The following is a 26276-nucleotide window of genomic DNA, read 5'->3' on the forward strand; positions in this document are numbered from 1 at the left end:
CTTATGAACCTATCAGAATGAAATGATTTAATAATTTAGATATTTCCAGCTATACCATAGATAGAGATCTTGTGAAGTAAACCTTTATGCCATACCCTATCAAAGGCCTTTGATATGTCAAGAGCAATTGCCTGGAAAGGTTGCCTCCGTCGAGAGATTTGCTAATCCTATGAGATATAACTGTAAGCACATCTGCTGTAGATCTAGCAGAACGGAAACCATATTGAGTGTCACTAAGAAGGTTATTTTTGTTGAGATAGTTGATTACTTCTGTATTTAACACAGATTTCAGCAACTTACTCATGATGCACAGGAGACTTATTGACCTGTACTGAGAGGGGGATGAGCGATCACCTGAATTCATTAATACAGGACATACTGATGAGATTTTCCAGGGTGATGGGAAGTTATTCTCCTTAAGACAACGTTTAAACAGTTTTGTAAGTATGAGCGCAAGTTCAAGTTGAAGTTTGTAAGTACTATAATTGGAATACCGTCAGGGCCAGTTGCTTTACTGGAATCAAGGTTTTTGATTAGCTTGGCAACATCACGTACATATATATGTATATCACAAAGCGTGTTTTCTGATGCAGGAGGAAATATTGGGGGTTGGCGGCCTTGGTCGCAAAGGGTAGAATTAGCTGCAAAGTTCTTGGCAAAGAGTTTGGCTTTGTCTGATGCTGACGAGATTACCTCAGGTCCATTGATGGGCTAGAGCACACACTTCTGTTCAGAATTCTGTTTGCTGTTTGCCAAAACTGGTGAGAACCAAACCGCTGCTCTGCTGCGTTGGACTTAACGGATTGAGCATACAACTCTTGCGTTCTTTATTACTTTCTTACAATGGTTGCTAGCAGTCCTGAAAGCGGCTTTAGTTTCCATACATCTATTACGTTTGAAGCAGTGGAAAACGTGATTTCTGTGCGCAATGGCAGCAGCACATTCTGGAGATAATGATGACTGGCTGTTAGGTTTTTGCTGGAACTTTCCGAGGGTATGAAACGATCTATACCTACAATTAACCATTCCGTCAGGTCTGATACTATAGAGGACACATCCTTTTTAAACATGGAACACAGAGGTAGATCCGATATAAATGTACAGAAGCTATACATCTGGGGACTTATTACATTTCATTTTTATCTTAATTGATACAACAGAGTAGTCGGGAGCTCCAAGAGGAGACAGAACAGAAACTGAACATATTTCAGGGCAAATTGAGAGAAAAAAAGGTCTAGTAGACTCGCATACTGGCCTTCATTGTCGGGGACACGGGTGGGTTCGTGAACAATCTGAGTGAGGTCGTAAGCAATGGAGAAATCATGACAGAACCTCCCCTCATCATCGGTCTTGTTTGAGTGGGTCAACCATTCGACGTTGTAATTATTGAAGTCTCCACATACGTGAATGTTAGCTGAAGGATAAGCAGATAGGAATTGGTCAATTTTCTCAGATATGCTTTTAAAGATAGTAACTCCGCTGTTGTGGGAGCGATAGAGAGTAAATATAAATGCAGTAGTATGATCTAATGCAACCCGGAAGCACATATAGGGTAAGTTAGGATCTTCCCTGGAGATGTCCCTACCACATTGAAAGCCATCTTTAATATAGGCACATATTCGATGCCCATGGCAATCTTGGGGGTCATCCCTTAATTGAGAACTCTTCTAGGGAAATAGCCTGTCCAATGCCAGTTTCACTTAAAAATAAAAGGTATGTTTTAGTCTCCTGTAATTGGGGTTCAACCTCTGGAAGGTTAGAACGTAGATCCCTGATGTTGGAGAAGGAGACATGGTAGTAGGGGTCTACGTTGGAAGTTGGAGAACCGGGTTTAATCGTGTATTTTTTCTTGAAACTTGTCATTGTTAGCAACTGATCAGAACTGTGTCAATAAAAATCCCACGTACATGCTTTATAAACATTAGTTGTGATAACTATCAAACTTATGTGCATAATCGTCTGTACTACAGTTGTCCACTCGGAAAAGGGATTACTATGAAAAGTTTAATCGTGTGAGCCACACTTTTTAGTCACTATTCTTTATCTATCTTTACGATCGGATATACAAATACCAGGTGATATCTGTGAGTAAACTTGTTGATATATTGCACTTCCTCATTTACCTGTTCAGCAACTTCGTTGTGATATATTGCTCTTCCTCATTTACCTGTTCAGCAACCTCATTATAATACATTATCATATTCTAGTATATTCTTTCTCCAAACCGTATGCTTTTTAAATCTATTCCTATTGTTTGCTTAACTATTACCTTACTTAGGAAAGTAGTTATCGGCTGCCGTTGTTGTAACCATTTTCTAGTCATCTTAATACATATATCATGTGATTTCATATTTTCTAAACAAGCTAAGTGACTCTTACAATAAATTCTTCGATTCTGAAATGCAATGGTCTCTTGATTAAATACCTCGTTACAATTTACTAACAAATAAATATATTAAAAAGTCTATTCATTGAATAACAGAAATGAAACCATAAAAGATAAAACATTAAAGTTCTAGTAATTTAAATGCCTTGGTTTACAATTAATTTAACGTTAAGCTGAATTGGAGGTAAAGTGATATATCTGCTATAAGTTAATTTGAAATCATAAGATTAACAAATTGAGAAATGCATAAGAAATATAAAATGTCTACTAAAAAATAATTTGGAATAATAGGATTGACAAATTAATAAATGCATAAGAAATAGAAAATGTCTACTAAAAATTAGTTTGATATAATAATAAATAATCAATAAAGCCTTAGAATAAAAATATGTAAACCGATATTTAAAGATACAACATTCAAGACGTTTTTGCTACTCTTTTCCATCACAAACTAAGCATATTACAACCTGGATGTAAGAGACTACTATTTTCGACTATTAAAAACAATTAAGAGACTACAATTGAGTAGCGAGATGTTTTTTTACAGTACATTTACAGTACTGCATTTCAGCATTCTCATGGAGGTTTTAAACAGAGGGATTTCCAAAGTCAGGTTTTATTACATCTGAGAATCTTTCATCACCTTGTCTAACACGAAGATAGTTTTGTAAGTTGCATCCGGTTATGTATGGAAAAATACTCAGTGCATATGGCAACTAAATCATTAACACCTATATTAGTTATAAGTACTGATATTTAAGGACAGATGAAGCATTAAAATCTATATAAATTAAAAGTCTGTATTTACAAATATTTTTGTATTCAGATGAATTAAAGGTGAACGGATATATTTCTTCAAATCTTACGTCGAATAATAGGATATAGAAATATACAAATATATGACAAAAACCAGAATAAATGAATACAATTTATTAATATTATCAAACACGCTGTAGCTTTTTTCAGTCAAATCAATTGGGGCAATAAACATATATCAATCACATGTTATTGTTTGAGGAATGCAAAAAACGTCCATGCAATAAATATTTTTGTAATTTGCTCTTATTTTTACATATATATATATATATATATATATATATATATATATATATATATATATAGGGAAGCATACGATACATAGATATGTTCCATTCTCATTATCTAGATCATAATAAATGCTAGATATGGTTTCAACTAGACTGGATTTTAAGAACAAATCTGTATCAACTGACTCTGTGTCAAGTTAGAAAATATTTGGTTATTTCTGTCTTAAAGTGAGTCTAATCCAGTATTTGTTACGTGTCTTTTATTACTTTTTTATAATAAATTAAAGTTAAGATTGTCAGTTTAAGTAAACAATATTGAAAACAATAAACAAACACAATACTATTATGTGAATGCAATAACAATTTTGAATTTCATTATTTTTTACAGATGTTCCTGATCGAACCCAATTATTAAATTTTAATGGAGTATTATACTATGAACAGTTGTACCTTCATTTCAGCATTATACTATGAAAAGTTGTACCCTTATTTGAACGACTACAGCGACATCTGTTGGAAGTTTTATTACATTAGACACAACTATTTAACGAATTTTGTGAAACAGTGAAAAAACATAACACATCTAAAAGGTAGTAAAACTTTTTATTATTTGTTTAATGTTCAAATAAATCAAAAGTTAATGAAAGATCGAATCACAAATTGCAGAAAAATAACTTTTAAAAAGGCAATATTTTAAAGTACCAGGAACTATAAATAAGTACGAAAAGTCTTGTTAAAAAGTGATACATTACAAATAAATTTTTCAACGTGGAAAATTAAAAAAAAATCTCTCAGTTGGCATATACCAGACTGTGGGTAAAATTTACTGCGTCTGATAGTAAAAAATATCAGTAAACCATATAAATAGTCACACTTGAGAAAAGTTGTTGATATTTTTGTTCTTCTTAATCTTCAGATTTTGTTCATCATGATTCACACTTTTCGATTAAAACATAAATACAAGAAAATGAGCAATTTAAAAAGATCTCCCGGTTGAAATATATAAGAATATGGATAAGAAACTGGAAAGAAAATTAAATTCTTTTGTACATATTATTGATCTGAAAAATCAGTTAGAGAAGTCACACTATAGAAAATACTACAATCTTGTCAAGTGTGTTGATATAATTGTTTTGATAAATATGATTGACTAAAACGGAAATACTAACACAGAAAAATACATGTGTTGACATTCTCGTTCTAAAGAATCAGATTTATTTAAACATACGGATTAATGCTTGAGGAAAGCAATATTCTCATGAAGTATGATAATATTCTCGTTCTGAAAAATAAACGTTAGTGAGACATATGAGAACTTACACTATGGAAAAGCCACATACTTGTGAAGTGTGTGGATATTCGTGTTCTGAAAAATATAAGTTTGTGCGACATATGAGAACTCACACTGGAGAAAGGCCACATACTTGTGAAGTGTGTGGTTATTCTTGTTCGGAAAAATCAAAGTTAGTCAGACATATGCGAACTCACACTGGTGAAAAACGGCATTCTTGTGAATTGTGTGGATATTCTTGTTATGAAAAATCAATGTTAGTGAGACATATGATATCTCACACGAGTGAAAAGCCACATACTTGTGACGTGTGTGGATATTCCTTTTCTCTAAAATCATCCTTAGTGAGGCATATTAGAACTCACACTGGGGAGAAGCCACATTCTTGTGAAGTATGTGAATATTCTTGTTCTAGAAAATCTGATTTAGTCAAACATAGGAAAACTCACACGGAGGAAAAGCCACATAATTGTGAAGTTTGCGGTTGTTATTTTTCTCACAAATCAACGTTAGTAATACATTTAAGGACTCAGTGGGAAAAATCCACAAGTTTGTGAAGTGTGTGGATATTCTTGTTCGGAAAAATATAAGTTTGTGAGACATATGAGATCACACACTGGTGAAAAGCCACATAGTTGTGAAGTGTGCGGATATTCTTTTTCTGAAAAATCGACATTAGTGAGACATATGCGAACTCACACTGGAGAAAAGCCACATTCTTGTTAAGTGTGTGGATATTCGTGTTCTGAAAAATCAATGTTAGTGAGACATATGAAAACTCACACTGGAGAAAAGCCACATTCTTGCGAAGTGTGTGGATATTCGTGTTCTGAAAAATCAATGTTAATGAGACATATGAAAACTCACACTGGAGAAAAGCCACATTCTTGTGAAGTGTGTGGATATTCGTGTTCGGAAAAATCAATGTTAGTGAGACATATGAAAACTCACACTGGAGAAAAGCCACATTCTTGTAAAGTGTGTGGCTATTCGTGTTCGGAAAAATCAATGTTAATGAGACATATGAAAACTCACACTGGAGAAAAGCCACATTCTTGTGAAGTGTGTGGATATTCTTGTTCTAGAAAATCAACATTAGTCAGACATATGAAAACGCACTATGGGGGAAAGCAACATACTTGTGAAGTGTGTAAATATACTTGTTCTGAAAAATATAAATTTCTGAGACATATGAAAATGCACGCTGAGAAAAAGCTACATTCTTGTGAAGTATGTGGATATTCTTGTTCGGAAAAATATAAGTTGATGAGACATATGAGAACTCACACTGGGGAAAAGCCACATACTTGTGAAGTGTGTGGATATTCTTTTTCTGAAAAAGCAACGTTAGTGAGACATATGAGAACTCACACTGGAGAAAAGCGACATTCTTGTGAATTGTGTGCATATTCTTGTTATGAAAAATCAATGTTAATGAGACATATGAAAACGCACACCGAGGAAAAGTCTCATGCTTGTAAAGTCCGTGGATATTCTTTTTCTGGAAAGTTAAAGTTAGTGAAACATATGAGAACTCACACTGGGGACAGGCCACATACTTGTGAATTGTGTGGATATTCCTGTTCTGGAAAATCAAAGCTTCTGAGACATATGAGAACTCACACAGGGGAAAAGCCACATACTTGTGAAGTGTGTGGATATTCATGTTCTGAAAGATCAATGCTAGTCAGACATATGAGAACTCACACTGGAGAAAAGCGACATTCTTGTGAATTGTGTGGATATTCTTGTTATGAAAAATCCATGTTAGTGAGACATATGACATCGCACACTAGTGAAAAGCCACACACTTGTGAAGTGTGTGGACATTCTTTTTCTCTAAAATCATCATTGGTTAGACATATAAGAACTCACACTGGAGAAAAGCCACACACTTGTGATGTTTGTGGATATTCTTGTTTTAGAAAGTCTGATTTAATCAGACATATGAAAACACGGCTATTAACACACTTACCATGCCAGAGTTAAAATATACTATTGCGATTATTTACTGGTATGAAAAAGATATTAATTGGCTCGACACAAAGAAAAAGAAAGTGTTAACCTAATACTGAGTCATTCCTCAAAATCAAATCATGCCTCAGCTGAACGAGAAGCATTTATAGGACTTTCGCAAGTTAAGCATCAGCTACAATTGTCAGCATAAGCCATAACATAAGTTCATGTAATCTAAACCTGATGAAAATTAAAGCTCATCATGAGAATCGAGCAAATGACTGCCCGAAAATAGCCCACAAAATCAGAAAAAACACACTAGACAGTTCCATAGTATTAAAACAGAAGACTGGGTAAACCATAAATGGCAAAATATCTTCCGACTGAACTTCCCCAAGAATAGATCGATAGAGATGATCTCCTAGACTAGCTCTAAAGAGAATCCTTCTATTATGACCAAGAGAGTTTGATATTGGCTGCACAAGACCAGGGTTTCATGACGAATGCCTTAAAAAGATGAGTGGTCCAAGCAATAACAATAAATGTCGGTTCTGCAAACAATGATAATGAGAGTGTTGTTAAACTGATCTCCAGTTGCAATGTCTTACATGGAGATTATCATGATACAGATCGCTATAATGGAGTTTGTAAATAGCTTCATTGAAAAATCTGTAACAAGAAATCCTGTGAACGTACAGCCGAGCAAACGGTTGGGATATAGGGATTGGGGACCACAAATAAAAAAAAGTGACTATAATAGAGGTTAGTGTATCAAATGATACAGGACTTAACAGAGCTGCACTGAAAAGGATGGCTAGAATCCTAAAAAAAGAATATTGGTTGGACTCACTAAAATGGTAAATAGGGTTATTTGTTGAAATATTATTTCCATTATTCTTTATATATATAGAAATAATCACAGAATATATAATTCTTTGCACGTACGTTTTAAACGCATATTGTAAAGTCTTACTACCATATTCTTGTTTATTTTTGCTTCAAAATTTTGTGTGTAGGAGAATGGCAGTTTTAGCGTACAATTATAATTTTTATTTGGTATATTTTATAACAGTATGAATTTATATTTAAAGTTATGTAGCAACAATTTAAATTTTTTTATCATTTTAAACTTGGGCCAATAAACAACAACACAGTTAAAATGTACTTACACTTCCCTGCTGCGACAGCTTAACCATACGGAATCGTACCCCCTCCACTTTACCCATCACGCCTCTTCGCTTCTTTCACCACATCTTTTCATTTCATTTACATCGAGGAAATTAATCTATTATATATATATATATATATATATATATATATATATATATATACAATTTATATATATATACATATGAATTTATATTCAAGGTGATGTTGCAAGGTTTTTTTAAAAAGTTTGTTAGTTATAATTTTTGCTTGAAAGGAAAGTTCTTGTGTTTTTATTTCTTAATTTATATTATTATGGAGAGCATGTGATCAAAGCAAAAACTTGGGCCAATAAACAGCAACCCAGTTACAATGTACCAACACCTTCCCGCTTCGAGAGCTTAACCACACGGAATCATATAACCCCTCCTCCTATAACCCTTACCCTTACTCGCTTCTTTCGCCAAACTTTCCTCCCCCAAAAAAACTGCTATGCACAGTAACAATGTATGCACCTAACCTTCTTCCAGAATGTAAACCGCACCCTTATATAAAATGAATGTAATTTTGACTCTCATTTCAATATATCGCCTCTTTTTTGTCTGATAAAGTGGTATTCTTGAATTGCGATTCCATTAAAACATGTATGCACATATGTAACCAATAATGTTTGTATAATAAACAGACTATACCAAACCTGTTTTACATTGAACACTTTTTAATAATCACACGAGTTCCATTTGATTTACATTAAGGAACCAAATCTACACAACCATTATATAGCTCGTAAGTATCATCGTCAATTAATTCATTGGGATGTTAAATGTAGTTTATGAATGCTTGAAAAATTATATATATATATATATATATATATATATATATATATATATATATATATATATATACATATATATATATATACAGGGTGTCCGTAATGTTACTATACAGTCTTACAAGTTACTATACAGACACCCTGTAATAAATATTAACTATTAATACAAATATAATAAATAAAACTATAAGACTGTATAGTAACTTTATGGACACCCTATATATATATATATATATATATATATATATATATATATATATATATATATATATATACAGAAAGAGAGAGAGAAGACGAACCATTCATTGGGATGTTAAATGTAGTTTATGAATGTTTGAAAAATATATATATATACAGAGAGAGAGAGAGAGAGAAAGAGAGAGAGAGAGAGAGAAGACAAACCATTAAAAGATACCTCTGCCTTAAAAAAAATGCTAGTTTTATTTTTGGTGCCTTTAAAAAAACACTGAATATTTTTGTTGATGAGACAACAACAAGAAGGAATAATTTAATATTTGTATTTTTTCGGATAATACAAGTGTTTCATCATCAACTAGATGATTTCAATGTTATATTATTTAAAAAATTCTTAGTGAACATTTCGTCAGATGTTTGAAAAAATACAAAGTTTGTACGCATCTTGACACATTTTCATTTTGTTATCACTACATTGGGCAATGGCTATCGTTCCCTCGTGTTTTTAGTAATTTATAAAGTATTGTTGTTGCTTTTATTTTTTGTCGATATATATATATATATATATATATATATATATATATATATATATATATATATATATATATATATGATTATTTCCACATCCAAAAAACGTCGCAGCTCACAAGAGCCATGAGAGTCAACATGAGAGTCAACAAACCGGATGTCCAAGATTCGAATTTGCACGTTTCCGAGATTATGATTTCCCAATAACCTATTTTTTCTTTGATGTTTTTACAAAGGAATTCAACCTACATATCTAATTTATTTAACCCATATTTTATTATCCACATTCTTTCTAACAATTGAATAGTTTATTTATTATTTATTTCATCAGAATTAACAATTTACTGGACATTCCATTTAAACCTATTGTTCTTTAAAACTTATATCCAAGGTTCGATTTCTGCTTTCTCTCATTTTATTTTCATTTTAAGTAATCTCTCTATTTTTATACTTACATGAAAAGAGGACAGCCCTTATCATGTAACATCATTTCAATATATCGCCTCTCTTTTATCTGATAAAGTGGTATTCTTGAATTGGGAATCCATTAAAACATGTATGCACATATGTAACCAATAATAAACAGACTATACCAAACCTGTCTTACTTTGAGCACTGTTTAATAATCACACGAGTTCCATTTGATTTACATCTAGGAACCAAATCTACACAACCATTATATAGCTCGTAAGTATCATCGGCAATGCATTCATTGGGATGTTAAATGTAGTTTATGAATGCTTGAAAAAGAACTTCCGTTTTGAATGGGAGGTTTATAGTCGTGTGCTCCTCTAAACACAACCCAACAAACAACGGAGACAGACGTGAAACAAGTTTAAACACATGGAGGTTGTTTGGCTGTCGCTGACAATTAAAAAGAAAACTAAGATGACGTTGGTGGGGAGTAGTGGGCTAATGTATGTAAATACGAAGCAATTGCTGTATATATATGTGTGTGTGTCTGTATATATATATATATATATATATATATATATATATATATATATGTATATTGCGCTTCCTGTTTTTTTCTGTTTGAAAAACATTTCCCTCAATAATCACTACAATCATGCCAACAACAATCATGCCAACAAGTTCGAGTATAGCCAGAAATTATGCCTAAATGATTTCTTAACTAACTTGTTTGCAACAGAAACTGGCCTACGAATGAAACTCCTAAACATTTACTTGCATATATATACATACATATATATATATATATATATATATATATATATATATATATATATTAGCATAAGACATAATATATATATAACCCATGTATAAGGCATGAACATTTTTTTAGGTTCATCTAAAAAATGAAAATTCTATAAAAAATGAGCGCTTTTTCACCAGTTGAAATGAAACAATTATTAATCAATATTTGTGCAATGCCTAGTTTAAAACAATTATTAATCGATATTTATACAATGCATACTTTAAAACAATTATTAATCGATATTTATACAATGCATAGTTTAAAACAATTATTAATCGATATTTATACAATGCATACTTTAAAACAATTATTAATCGATATTTATACAATGCATAGTCTAAAACAATTATTAATCGATATTTATACAATGCATAGTTTTAAACAATTATTAATCGATATTTATACAATGCATAGTTTTAAACAATTATTAATCGATATTCATACAATGCATAGTCTAAAACAATTATTATTCGATATTCATACAATGCATAATCTAAAACAATTATTAATGGATATTTATACAATGCATAGTCTAAAACAATTAATAATCGATATTTATACAATGCATAGTTTTAAACAATTAATAATCGATATTTATACAATGCATAGTTTAAAACAATTATTAATCGATATTTAAACAATGCATAGTTAAAAACAATTATTAATCGATATTTATACAATGCATAGTTTCAAACAATTATTAATCGATGTGTATACAATGCATAGTTTTAAACAATTATTAATCGATGTTTATACAATGCATAGTTTAAAACAATTATTAATCGATATTTATACAATGCATAGTTTAAAACAATTATCAATCGATATTTATACAATGCATAGTTTAAAACAATTATTAATCGATATTTATACAATGCATAGTTTAAAACAATTATTAATCGATATTTATACAATGCATAGTCAAAAAAATTATTAATCGATATTTATACAATGCATAGTTTAAAACAATTATTAATCGACATTTATACAATGCATTGTTTAACACAATTATCAATCGATAGTTATACAATGCATAGTTTAAAACAATTATTAATCGATATTTATACAATGCATACTTTAAAACAATTATTAATCGATATTTATACAATGCATAGTTTAAAACAATTATTAATCGATATTTATACAATGCATAATCTAAAACAATTATTAATCGATATTTGTGCATTGTATATTTTAAAACAATTAGAATATCTCCATGTTTTTTTTACAAAGGTGGTCACCACCTGGAAGCCACTCAGGGATAAGGGTTATTGTAAGTCCAGTACGTTAGTGTGTATATTTAGAGTGTCTACTTAAGGTGCGGTTTATCAGGAATTAGTTTACGGTGGACTTGAAGACATGCAAGTTGTAGTCAGTAGGGAAACAGGCAGACGGAACAGAGTTCCACAGGCGTTCAGTTCTAAGAAAGAAGCTTTTTTCATGGAATCTACGTTTTGATTTAGGCATAGATAAAGAGTGGGGAAAGTTTTTGACAGTGGATTCAGCTTGACGGGTGTTTTTTGTAAAAAATTGGGGAGGGGGACCAGGGATTGGAGTTCAGACGAGCACCTGCCATGGAAATAACGATAAAACAAAGATAGGCTTGCAACGTCTCTTCTGTGGGAGAGAGGTTGCAGGGAAGAGAAAAGGGCATCCCCCACTAAGCCACGAAGTCTATTTTGTACTCTGTCAAGGCAGGATAGGCTGTTTTAGTAGCTCATGCCCAGATATGGCAGCAGAATTCCATCCTTGGACGTACTTGTCTTTTATACAGATAGAGAATTGCATCAGTAGTGAGATATGTTCTTGAGCGATAGAAGGATCCCACCATCTTTCCAGTGACCTTGACAACAGACTTGATGCACATGTTCTATTTCAGATCAGGAGTGAAGGTCAAGCCTAGAAGCTTGTTAAAACATGGGGCTTCTCCTAAACGATAGCCATCCATTTCAATTGATGCCAAATGGGGATCAGAGCGTTGATGATGTAAGCCTATCAGATAGAAATGATTTAATGATAGAGAGTATATTTCCAGTTATACCGTAGCTGGAGATCTTGTGAAGTAGGCCTTTATGCCATACCTTGTCGAAGGCCTTTAATATGTCAAGAGCAATTGCCCTAGAAAGGAAACCTTTGTCAAGAGATTCACTAATCCTATGAGATATAACTGTTAGCACATCTGCCGTAGGTCTTGCAGAACGGAAACCATACTGTGTGTCACTAAGAAGGTTATTTCTGCTGAGGTGGTTGACTATTTCTCTATCTAATATGGATTCCAGCAACTTACTCATGACACACAGGAGACTTATTAGTCTGTACTGAGAGGGAGATGACTTATCACCTGAATTCTTAAATACAGAGCATACTGATGAGATTTTCCAGGGAGTCGGAAAGCACTTCTCCTTAAGGCAACGCTTAAACAGTTTCGTAAGTATGGGGGCAAGTTCTGGTTGAAGCCCTTTTAACACTATGATTGGGATGCCGTCATAGCCAATAGCTTTACTGGAATCAATGTTCTTGATTAGCTTAGCGACATCATGCACAGATATTTGTATGTTACATAGCGTGTTTGCTATCAGCCAATAGGCTGCAAACTTTTCAATTACAATGGGAATCACCTTGACTGTCGTACAGTTCGAGGTTTTGATATATTATTATTGTTTCATAACATTCTTAACTTTCTGATGTTTTTAAAATTTTTATTATTTTATTTTTCGTTTATTTATTTTTATTTATGTTTTTTAGATATTCAAGCTATGCCTTAATACTTTCATCACATTCTTAACTTTATGATGTTTTTTTAATTTTTATTATTATTTTATTGTTCATTTTATTTATTTATATTTATTTACTTTTTTTTAGACATTCAAGCTATACCTTAACACTTTCGCTGTTCTCAACTGGCAAGCCTTTTGTAAGATTGTAAAAGAAATTGTCTTTTCAATTTGATTAAGCCATTTGTGGTGACTTTTTGTTATAGTCCCAAGCGTTCAAATCACATGACTTCTTTACATTTCCAGTCTAACTAATTCCCATTTTAGATCTTGGTATTTATTCATTTTTTTTTTTATCTTGGTCTTTCTCTCACACTCTGGCATCGAACGGGCAGGGTATGTCAATGATCAAGCAAGTTCTTTTGTTTTATTTTGTAAAATTATATCAGGTCTTCAGTGTTCAAGGACATTATGAGTCTGCATAGATATACAAATTCATAAATATAACGGAAGCTGCAAAATGGTGGAAAGTAGTTCGTGGGTTTAGAGGTAAATACCATGCAAACGGTAAATTTGCCCCAAGTTTGATTATCAGATTCGTTGTCAGCGATCTCAATTACCTATTAAAAAAAACAAATTAGAGTGGTCGGTGTTCTGTAGTCGCGGATCTGGATATTTACCAAAAAATAGAATGTAATGTTTTCCAAATGTTTGAATTTCTTTTTGTTTTTATGATATATCATGTTATTATATTACATGAAAAGGGGTTATTTTAATTTTAATATTCTTTTACAATAATTACGTCGATTTCCATAGAGAACAAATTTCATTTTTACAGGCGATATGTACATTAATGTACCTCAATGTTTAATTCCTCGCATTTTGGTTATCTAAACAGCCAGATGCCCCTTTATTTGTTGCCGTTGACTTGATCCTTTTTTTTTTAAATAAAGCTGTTTATGTGAAATGTTTAGTCTCACACACACACACACGCGCGCGCGCACACACACACACACACAAACAAACAAACAAAAAATGATTGTTGACTAACAAACGCGTATTCCTCGAATTCCTCTTGGACGTTAATAGTAATTGAACTAATCAAAAGAATAATAACATCTTCAGCCTTTTAAATATTTTTATGTATTTTATTTTTTATAAATCGAATACACAAAAGGAAAATTCACAAAAGAAAGCAAAACAAGCCTTGAACGTTAACAAAAATAATCTAACTTGTTAGGAAAACAATTCGACACTTTACTAATGAACGGACATTTTTTACACGTGAAACAAAAAAATAATTACACCGTCTTACGATGACCTCATTGTCCTTTAGCAGTTAATTTTCTCTTTAAGTAATTCCACGTATATATCATGTTTTTTTAACTATTAATTTTGATTCTTTTATGTTTTCATATATTTTAATTATTAATGAATTGATCATACAAAGCAGAATTTGTATCAATTCACTAAAGAACTCTTAACAAACAAAACAATTTTCTTTTTTAAGGCAAAAGGAAAATAAATCATTTCACTTTTTTGTTTGGAACACAAAAGAAAAGCGAATTCATCTTTATTTTTTGTTTATTTTGTATTCCAAGAATAATAGGTAAGTAATATTTTTCTTGTTTAGACACTTAAAAAAATCCATCCAATAACTTTAAAAATAATCAGAGACCTTAAAAAAAGTTTATGTTAATTGTAATCCAATAAAAAAAAATTGTTGATTTTTACCATGCTTTATGAGACGTTAATATAAAAGTACGAATATCCTATTTAAAAAAATCTCCTAAAAATATATATTTTCAATCTGACATGTAGTGATTTTGGTAAAAAACAAAAATATGTTTGTTAAATAAAACTTATGATTTCTGAGAAAATAATAATAATTACCATATAATCAATAATTTAATTTAAAGTTGGTTTAATTGTTACACAAATGAACCCAAAAACAACACTTCAATATTTAATTATTTTAAAATAATTTTTTTTCTGTCAACACTTAGCTGTTATGTCGCTGAAAATTTCGTTTAATTTTTTATATTTTATCGAATATTATTTTTTTTATTTTCGAATCGAGATCTCTTTCTTTTTTATGAACTAAGTGCGTATTCATTTATCGGCCATAAAAAATTAGTAGAAAATTAATGCAGAAAAATATTTATAATTTTACCCAGCGTTTTTTACGATCCAAAAAGTAAAAATCGACTTTTGTTTTACTATTATATTTCAAAAGCCTAAAAAATATCTGCAAGAATAAAAAATATATTCTGCACCCACTTCATTGACGAGTTAGTAGTCAACAAGACATGTAATCTTTCGTGGCATGGAGGGTCATGTTGATTTTTGCTTTCTTACGTCTTTAGAGGTCAATTACAATCTACATGTTAACTATTCTGTACATTCATTTAATAATAATATACTGTAAGAATATCGGTGGTCATAACAGAACTTGTCAAAACGTATCACCGTGACACACATTTTTGGGGGGTTAATTTTCGCTTTTTGAACGATTATCAGACTCTAGATGACCGTAGCCTTTTTTTCTTGTTCTAACGTAAACTCATCACTAATGTTTTCAAAGTAAATAAACATTTAAAAATAAGTAGAAAACACGAAAAAAAAAACCCAACTTATCTAGATACGTACAAGAGTAAATTATTTCGTGTTTAGTAATATTTATGTGTAAAATAAACATTTCAAAGTAAGTAGAAAACACGAAAAAAAAAACCCAACTTATCCAGATACATACAAGAGTAATTTTTTTCGTGTTTAGTAATATTTATGTGTAATATATTAGTTTTGTTTTTACTACTGTTTGTCTTTTTTGTCAAAACAACCAACTGACGCTTCTGTTTATTAAATTGTTGGTTGAAAACACACATTAGTTAGCAAGGACATCCTTCCCTATGTTAGGGCTGGTTTCATAAACAATAACGTTATTATTAATGAGGGGGCCATTTTTATTTGAAAAGGGGCAGAAAATTAAATGGATAACAATTAAAAAATATTTTTATATAAAAGAAAGCCATATAAATCGGACATTTTTTTAAAGTAATAATAATGATGATGATAATAATAATAATAATAATAATAATAATAATAATAATAATAATAATAATAATAATTTATCACCTTACAAAATGGGAAGCTGTGAACGTTTGGCCATGAAGTGGATGCTTATTTTACATTAAATTTATTCCTCATTCTAAAATCTCAAATATATAATCTTTTAAATCCATTTGTGGATACTTTAATATTTTATATATCTCTAGTGTTACATAAAAGGAACTTTGTCTGTGTGTGTCTGTGTAATTTCGGTCCATATGGACTCCTAAATGGCGGCACTATTTCTTCTTTTTCGAAAATTTTACCGTCGGTGTTTTGATATAACAGGAGTATTTAAAAATAAATCTATAAAATCAACATAAAGTTCTCTACAGTGCAATTTACAATGTATAGTGAACTGAACCACATAGACATGTGAGGTTTCCCCCGTGGCAAGGCGGTGGGTCCCCAACTCAAGCAGACAATTAATCAAATTGATTTTAAAATTTCAGTCTTGCATATACATTTTAAAAGCTATTGATGCGTAATAACCAAATTTATGGGTAAACTTCGCTGAGTATAAAGAGTTACTTAATATTTTTTGTAACATTTTTGATGTGTAGGAAAATGGCAGTTTTAGTGTATTGTTTTTTACTTTTATTTTTGACGTTTCGGAATTTTTGAGATGAAGATTGGTTATTTGTATTATTACTCATCGGACTACTGTTCTCATATTGAGTGTGATTTTCACGTTTCGGTCCATATAACCTCCGACCTTCTTCAGGTGTATCTTGTCGAACTCGGTAATGTTTCTCTCGAACTCGGGAATTAGGATGGAACTTGGAGAGGAACCTATTATTTACTTCACGGGGTAACGTGGTCTTGTTCCGTCAGCCATGACTTCATAGAGGTCCTAAGTAATTTGCGAATGTATTTTTCGGTCGCTCACACTGAAGATTGAACCTTCAACCTTCAGGACAATATCACTTTTACAATTGATTTTTTACAGTACTCTAACCAGTGCGCCACGGGTCTTGGTGATCCCATCGCCAGACCTTTTTCCTGCCGATATATATAAGATCCCATCACGAAGTATATAGTTTCTACAGAGAAGGTCAATATCTCCATTATATTATTATGCTTTAATGTACGAACCGGTCTTTTTTTAAGTAAAAATAATAAGGAACTGATTTTTACTATTTACTTTATTTATGCTGAAGACATTTCTTAGGCGTTTTGTCCATTAGTTTTTATTCATAGTCCGATAATTTATGAAATGAATTATCTGCATATTATCACACACACATTGTAGCTTGTATCAGTCTTGATACCTAGTGTAAGGGGGTCTATGCACGGAATCTTTTGGCAAAAAATTGTGCAATATCTAACCACATCTCTTCTGAATCGGAATTGCTAAATACCAGTGGCAAAGAGAAGTTTAAGACGACTGGATAAAATACTGAAATAAACATATAGTGACTCGAATTCTTAAATGGTAATAGCCAGGTTCAGCATGGCTTAACTTATATATACAAAAATATTATCCCAAAGGTGTAATATATTCAAAATCTATTAGGCAATAACAGTGTACGTATATCAATAAGAATTTAAGCCATGTAAATTGATTTAATATCAAGCAACATGATTAACATTTCGGTAATGCTGGCAAAAACACAAAAACAAGGAATAATTTCATATTTATATTTTTTCGGATAATACAATTGTTTCATCATCAACTAGAAAATTTTTATTGTTATGATATTTAAAAAAAATCTTAGTGAACATTTTGTCAAATGTTTAAATAGATATATAAAGCTTGGGAAATGGGTATCGTTCCCACGTGTTTTTATAATTTATAAAGTATTGTTGTTGCTTTTGTTTTTGCCAATATATATATATATATATATATATATATATATATATATATATATATATATATGATTATTTCCACAGCCAAAAAACGTCGCAGCTCACAAGAGCCATGAGAGTCAACAAACCGGAAGTCCAAGACTCTAATTTCGCTCAGTTTGTTGACTGTTTTAGCTATAGTGAGCTACGACGTCGTTTGGCTTTTGAAATAATTATAATCTTTCTTATTCGGAAAATTATATCTATAGATATATTATACCATACATGTTTTCTGTTTGGAAAGAATTTTTCCCCATTATCATTGCACTTTGGCCAAGCATTTGCCCTCCGCCAACTTCGGGTTCTTCTGGAACTTAAATGCTTAAATGTTTACCACAATCGGATGTACTTGTAACAGAAACTGGAAAGCGAATGCAACTCGTTAATTATTCACTTTGAAAATTAAGCATAAGGCGTAAAGCGAATTTGTTTTTTATGTTCAACTATGGAATGAAAGTTTCCTAAGTTTAATCGTTACAAAATTGGCTCTTTTTCTCGTCAGAGGATTAAATTTAAGTTTGGTGGTTTCAAATATTTTCTGAGAAAATATCGAATGTTATAAAAATCATTCAGAAATGTTGAGAAATATGAAGAGTTTAATTAATATTTCTCTAGAATTGGAAAATACCTGTTTGTAAGTTTTAGAAGAATTTGTAATTCATACGTTTATATTTCAGGGTTCACATACCAACGGACAAGTGACGTCACACAATTAATTGTAAACAGGAACAAATGTTCAGGTATAAATGAAAAGAATATAACATCAATGAACCATAAAAAATTCAAAACAGCAAATATTTATTCCCTCAAAATATATTCATAAAATGTATCTTAAACTTGCGAGAAAATTTTTGACTCTTGAAAAGATCTGTAAGAAAGTGTCACAAATTTAATTGCAACATATAACATAGCATTTCTTTAAGATATGTTATGTAATCAAGTGTCACAAATTTAATTGCAACATATAACATAGCATTTCTTTAAGATATGTTATGTAATCAAGTGTCACAAATTTAATTGCAACATATAACATAGCATTTCTTTAAGATATGCTATGCGAAACAAATACAGTTCTCACTGACATAACTTCAATTTAATAACAAGAAGATAATTCATGACGATATGTGTCGTCAGTGTTTGTTGAATAATGATGATGTTGCTGAAGCCCGGTTGCAATATTGCAGAAACAACACTAGGAAAACATTTATCCAAACATTTGTGTCTACCCTGAAGACTTCTAATTGAATGATTTGTTAACTTCAATATGTACACATTATAAGGCACACACAAAATTGAGAGTGAGAGCTAAAAACTCTTGGGCTAATCCAATGCACAATACATACTGTATTGTTATTATTATCATTATCATATTGTATTATTATTATTATTATTATTATCATTATCATCATCATCATTGTGAGTATTATTATTATTATTATTATTATTATTATTATTCACAATACATACTGAATTACTATTATTTTATCATTACTATTATTATGCACATTACATAATGCATTATCATTATCATATTATTATCATTGTCATTATAATAATAATTATTATTATTATTATTATTATTATTATGTAAAATACATACTGCATTATTATTATTATTATTATTATTATTATTATTATGCACAATACATACTACATTATTATTATTATTAGGCACAATACATACTGCATTATTATTATTATTATTATTAGGAACAATATATACTGCATTATTATTATTATTATAATTATTATGCACAATACATACTGAATTACTATTGTTATATTATTATTAGGCACAATACATACTGCATTATTATTATTATTATTATTAGGCACAATACATACTGCATTATTATTATTATTATTATTATTATTATTAGGCACAATACATACTGCATTATTATTATAATTATTATTATTATTATTATTATTAGGCACAATATATAGTGCATTATTATTATCATTATTATTAATATGCACAATACATACTGCATGATTATTAATTATTATTATTATTATTATTATTATTATTATTATTATTATTATTATTATTATTATGCACAATATATAGTGCATTATTATTACATAAAGGGGCAATAGTTTTGATAAAACACCTAAAGTGCTTATGGGACAGAAAAGAACGAGTTGTCAAATTTTTTTCTGTTTTATTAGGATTATTATCATTTTCATTGTGATTATTATTATTATTATTAGGCACAATACATACTGCATTATTATTATTATTATTATTATTATTAGGCACAATACATACTGCATTATTATTATAATTATTATTATTATTATTATTAGGCACAATACATACTGCATTATTATTATCATTATTATTATTATTATTATTATTATTATTAGACACAATATATACTGCATTATTATTATCATTATTATTAATATGCACAATACATACTGCATTATTATTATTATTATTAATATTATTATTATTATGCACAATATATAGTGCATTATTATTACATAAAGGGGCAATAGTTTTGATAAAACACCTAAAGTGCTTATGGGACAGAAAAGAACGAGTTGTCAAATTTTTTTCTGTTTTATTAGGATTATTATCATTTTCATTGTGATTATTATTATTATTATGCACAATGCATACTGCATTACAATTATTTTTTATTATTATTATTATTATTATTATTATTATGCACAATACATACTGCATTATTATTATTGTTATTATTATTATTATTATTATTATTATGCACAATATATAGTGACTTATTATTACATAAAGGGGAAATAGTCTTGATACAACACATAAACAAGTGCTTATGGGACAGAAAAGAGTTGTCAAAATTGTTTCTGTAATATATGGGTAAGATAGAATAACTCTGTAACTAATTATGCAGCATCCGTCCATCACACTATTCTGAGGGCGAGTTAATTTAGTAGGTCAGTTGTTGCACACTCTTTACACATTAAGTAAGTTATCCGTGATACTAAAGAACTCGTATTCAACTGACATTATGATTGCATGCCATCCAAATGGATTGTGAGTGCTTGTTTAATAATGGTAATGTCAGTGAAGCCTACTTACAAAATGACAGCAACTCCACTGGCAACAAATATATCCAAACAAATTATACCCGGTATAAATTTGTTCCACTTTTGAATAAATGACTTACTTTCCTCCAAGGCTACACCTTATAAACCACACATAAACGGTTAGTGGCAGCTCAAAACTGTTAGGACATTCTAATCCAATGCACAAGACATAATTTATTTTTATTATGTAAAGGGTTAATATTCTTGATAAAACAGCGAAACAAGTTTTGACAGAAACTGATCCTGTTAGATTGGGGTTGATAAGCCAGACAATAACTATGTAAATGCTAATTATCCAGTGTCCGTCCATCACTCCCTTTCCACCCACTTTTAAGGGCAACTTGATTTGGTGGATGAGTTGTTACACACTTTACACATTTCGTAAGTTATCTATGATACAAAACAACTCGTCTTCAACTGATAATATTATGACGTCATAGCATCTCAGCCTGCATTTAATAAATCACATGTAAAATTGTTAGCAGCACATCATAACTGTTTCAATGCAATGCTAATGAACATGCTTTATAAACATATTTCATCGTCTAAACAATAACTGTTTCAATGCAATGCTAATGAACATGCTTTATAAACATATTTCATCGTCTAAACAATAGTCCTCTGTCCGTAAAGAAGTCACTAGAAAAATTGAATCATCAAATCGCTATTTATTTTTGTAGTTTTTTGGGATCAAATATACACTTGTTGAGAGGGCTGTCGACTGTTGGTTGACTCTCAATAATAATAGTCCTCTGTCCGTAAAGGGGTCACTAGAAAAATTGAATCATCAAATCGCTATTTATTTTTGTAGTTTTTTTGGATCAAATATACACTTGTTGAGAGGGCTGTCGACTGTTGGTGGAATCTCAATAATAATAGTCCTCTGTCCGTAAAGGGATCACTAGAAAAATTGAATCATCAAATCTGCCCCTTTTAATCGCTATTTATCTTTTACGTTTTTTGGATCAAATATACATACACTTGTTGAGAGAGCTGTCGACTGTTTTTTTCCGACAAGAGTAGTTCGTATTTTAAACCTACATTCTATTAACTTTTTGATCTAGTGTTCTTCATTAATTCGCTGTTCAGGTATCTCGTTATCATACATCACATATGAGAGCATTTTCTTCTAAGAAAACCGGAAGTCTATTCCCTTGTGCTTTTTATAATCTTTCATCTTGATGTTTTCTTAATAGTAATCTGTTGTTTTTGCATTTTAGTTCTTTTTAATACTTTCTATATCCAGTGGCTTCATACTTTGTAGCAACTTTTATATAATGATGCTTTAATTACTCAATTCGATTGAATCAAATTGTAAAAAACATGATATGTTTTGATTTAAAAGAATATATGTTACAATCAATTTAGAAATATGTGAAAAATCTATTTATAAATAATTGAAAAGAAATCATTAAACATTTTAATTCAGAGCGTTATCATTTAAGTAAAGTTATAATAGTTTGAATAAATATTGTCATAAAATGTTACATTTTCTAAGTGGGGGTCAATAGATTATAGGATGCTGATCGTAAAAAAAGAAATGTTTAGATGCACCTTTTGTAATGTAATCTGATTGTACAATTAAGATATATTTATATATATATATATATATATATATATATATATATATATATATATATATATATATATATATATATATATGTAAGTATTTACTTAACAAACACACGCATATATATTTTTATGTATATATATATGTATTTTCTTACCACAATGAATAATATAAAATACTATATGTACAAAGTCAACCGAGTTATATACTAACCAACACATGTACCTACTAGTTCTGTACAAAGTTACAAAAATATTTGGGTCATTTAAAACGTGTATCTTATGATGTTTTTGATTAAATAAATCGAGAAGTTGTGAGTTAAATCTGATAAATCTGATAAATCTTATATTAACAGAAATAAACAGATTATCATCTTTCATATTTTTTCACAGATGTTCCTGATTGAATGCTATAGACGGAATATCATTTTCTTGAAACATTATCCTACAAACAGTTCATATTTGGAAGACTACACCGACATCTGTGGGAAAGTTTCTTACATTGGACATCAGAATGCAAATTAATTTTTATGAAATAGTGAAAATAGAACACATCTTGAATGGATTTTTGTGGTTAATTTTAAAATAAATCAAGAGACTGAATAAAAATTTATATTTACTTACATATATGAGAACTCGTGCTTGAAAAAAGAGGCATGCTAAAAAGTATAATTTTCTTAGTCATATAAACACATACACTCAGAAAACAATTACACTAAAGAAAAACGATTTCACATAAAAGAGAAATCAACATTATAGGAAGAAATTTAAAAAATATATGATATAAACGTTTAACAGCTCGTACCTCTATTAAGGTAAAAGAATATGATGAAGTGAAAAAAAGTTCCTGTGTATTAAATCAAGAAAACCACATTTTTGTCTGAAAATCAGGGTTTGTTACACAAATGTCATCTAACAAAACAACATTCTTGTGAAATGTCGGAATATTATCATGCTACATTCTTGTGAAGGTTATAGGTATTCTTGCTCTGAAACATCAACTGAAGTGAAATATGAAACTCACGATGAGGAAAATCCACATTGTTGTAAAGTATGTGAATATTCTTGTTTTGAATAATCATTATAAAGAGTCCAACAATGGGAAAGACAATATTCTTGTGAAGTATGAAGATAATCCTATTCTCAAAAATCATCGTTAGATAATAATCCGCACTATGGAAAAGCCATATTCTTGTGAAGTGTGTGAATATACTTGCTCTAAAAAATCTGACTTAGTGAGACATGTAAGAATTCACACTGGAGAAAAGCCACATTCTTGTAAAGTATGTGGATACGCTTGTTCTCAAAAATCGGACTTAGTGAAACATATAAGAACTCACACTGGGGTAAAGCCACATTCTTGTGAAGTGTGTGGATATTCTTGTATTGAAAAATCAAATTTACACAGACATATGAGAACTCACACTGGGGAAAAGCCACATTCTTGTGAACTGTGTGGACATACTTGTTCTAAAAAATCGGACTTAGTGAGACATATAAGAATACACACTGGAGAAAAGCCACACACGTGTGAAGTGTGTGGATATTCTTGTTCTACAAGATCTTCATTAATAGCCCATATGAGAACCCACACTGGGGAAAAGCCGCATTCTTGTGAAGAGTGTGAATATACTTATTTAAAAAAATCGGACTTAGTCAGACATGTGAGAACTCACATTGGCGAAAAGCCACATTCTTGTGAAGTATGTGGATATGCTTGCTTTCAAAAATCGGACTTAGTAAAACATATAAGAACTCACACTGGGGTAAAGCCACATTGTTGTGAAATTTGCGGATATTCTTGTATCGAAAAATCAAATTTACTGAGACATATGAGAACTCACACTGGAGAAAAGCCACACTCTTGTGAAGTGTGTGGATATTCTTGTTCTAAGAACTCAGACTTAGTGAGACATATAAGAACTCACACTGGAGAAAAGCCACATTCTTGTGAAGTATGTGGATATTCTTGTTCTACAATATCTTCGTTAATAGCCCATATGAGAACCCACACTTGGCCTTAATAGAGCTGAACAGGAAAAGATAACAAAATATCAGCACCTAAAAATGATCTAAAAACAACATTGTCTCTGAAAGAAATAAACTTTATACCAGTTGTGACAGGAGCAACTGGCCTAATAAAAAAGAACCTTCAAAATACTTAGAAGCAATCCCTGAAAGACCAAGCTGTAAGAAAATACAGATAGCAGCCATAAAGGGAACAGTGTCTATTCTTAAAAGAGCTCTCGGATATAAATTTAAATCATAACAGAATCAAGTGTTAGCCCCAGGAAGGAGTCCCTTGATCTCTTCAAACTAACAAAAGTAAAATAAAAAAAGGGAAAAGTCACATTCTTGTGAAGTTTGTGGATATTTTTTTTCTCACAAATCAACGTTAGTGACACATATGAGAAAAATTAAGTGTTAGCTCCAGGACTAAACCCCTTCATCTCTTAAAAATAACCAAAATAAAATAATAAAAAACGTTTAACTACATAGGTTAATTTTCTATTTCTCATAAACCAATTAAAAACATATTCTAAATATATGAATAGTCTCATTCTAAGAATTCATATTCTCAAGTCTCAAGTGACATTACTTATCATAAATAATTAAACCATGAACAAATATATTGCACACATTTTCAAAATTAAATATTTTTACCATTGAATTAAGATGTTATTTGAATAGCATTATGTTTACTATTTTCAATCCCATTAATTGTTTCAACTGTTTTGAAAATTTCTGTTTTCTGAATATTTCGATTAGGTCTTCATCTATTTTCAGTTGAATATCATAAGAGATTAGTAATAAAATTACGTATGAATTTTGTTCATTTATTCATCTTAATTAACAATTATTGATAAACTAGCGGGGCTACCCGGCATTGCTCGGGATCGTATAAACAATGAGTAAATCTAATTTGATGTTGCATATATTTGTTAAGAAAGATCCCCTGCAAATATTAAGAGTATTATTGTAAATAACAATGTTTTCAAATGTTTTTATTTCAGCACCGCCCCTTATATTAACAGAAGAACGTCAGCATGAAATCTGTGATAGTTTGATGTGTTCCAAATCGATTTTCGTGAAAATTTGATATTTTAGATTTCTTAAATGCGATAATCACGATGGTATAATTATTTTGCCCAGAAAGTAAATGTTGAATTGATGGTACCCCCTCAAAAGAAAAACGTGGAAACTGCGGCCCCCACCAAAAATGAAAAGGAAAGAACGACGTCAAACTTTCCAAAACGCTCGGAAAATGTAAACAGAAAAAAAGAAGAAGAGAACGTAAAGAAACGAAATAAAACGGGAATGAATTAGTAAATGGTACAAAAAAATGAAGAAATAAAGATG

General features: G+C 30.5%; 1 protein-coding gene and 1 long non-coding RNA gene across 2 annotated transcripts; both read left to right on the forward strand.

The window, feature by feature from the left end:
• The first annotated feature begins 4595 nt into the window (after positions 1 to 4595).
• Positions 4596 to 25270, forward strand: LOC145270254 (uncharacterized). Its single transcript, XM_080125894.1, has 3 exons — positions 4596 to 6707; positions 7274 to 7371; positions 24077 to 25270. Exons 1-3 carry the CDS (start codon positions 5480 to 5482, stop codon positions 24938 to 24940), a joined length of 2190 nt encoding a protein of 729 aa, XP_079982020.1. The 5' UTR covers positions 4596 to 5479; the 3' UTR covers positions 24941 to 25270.
• LOC145271247 (uncharacterized) lies at positions 14637 to 23606 on the forward strand. The gene is made up of 2 exons (XR_013865775.1): positions 14637 to 14922; positions 23310 to 23606. It is a non-coding gene; the product is annotated as an uncharacterized LOC145271247 (long non-coding RNA).
• Positions 25271 to 26276: the final 1006 nt, after the last annotated feature.

This window comes from Euprymna scolopes, chromosome 46, assembly GCF_053919585.1.
Source record: "Euprymna scolopes isolate OS-2025 chromosome 46, ASM5391958v1, whole genome shotgun sequence".
NCBI lineage: Eukaryota > Metazoa > Mollusca > Cephalopoda > Sepiida > Sepiolidae > Euprymna > Euprymna scolopes.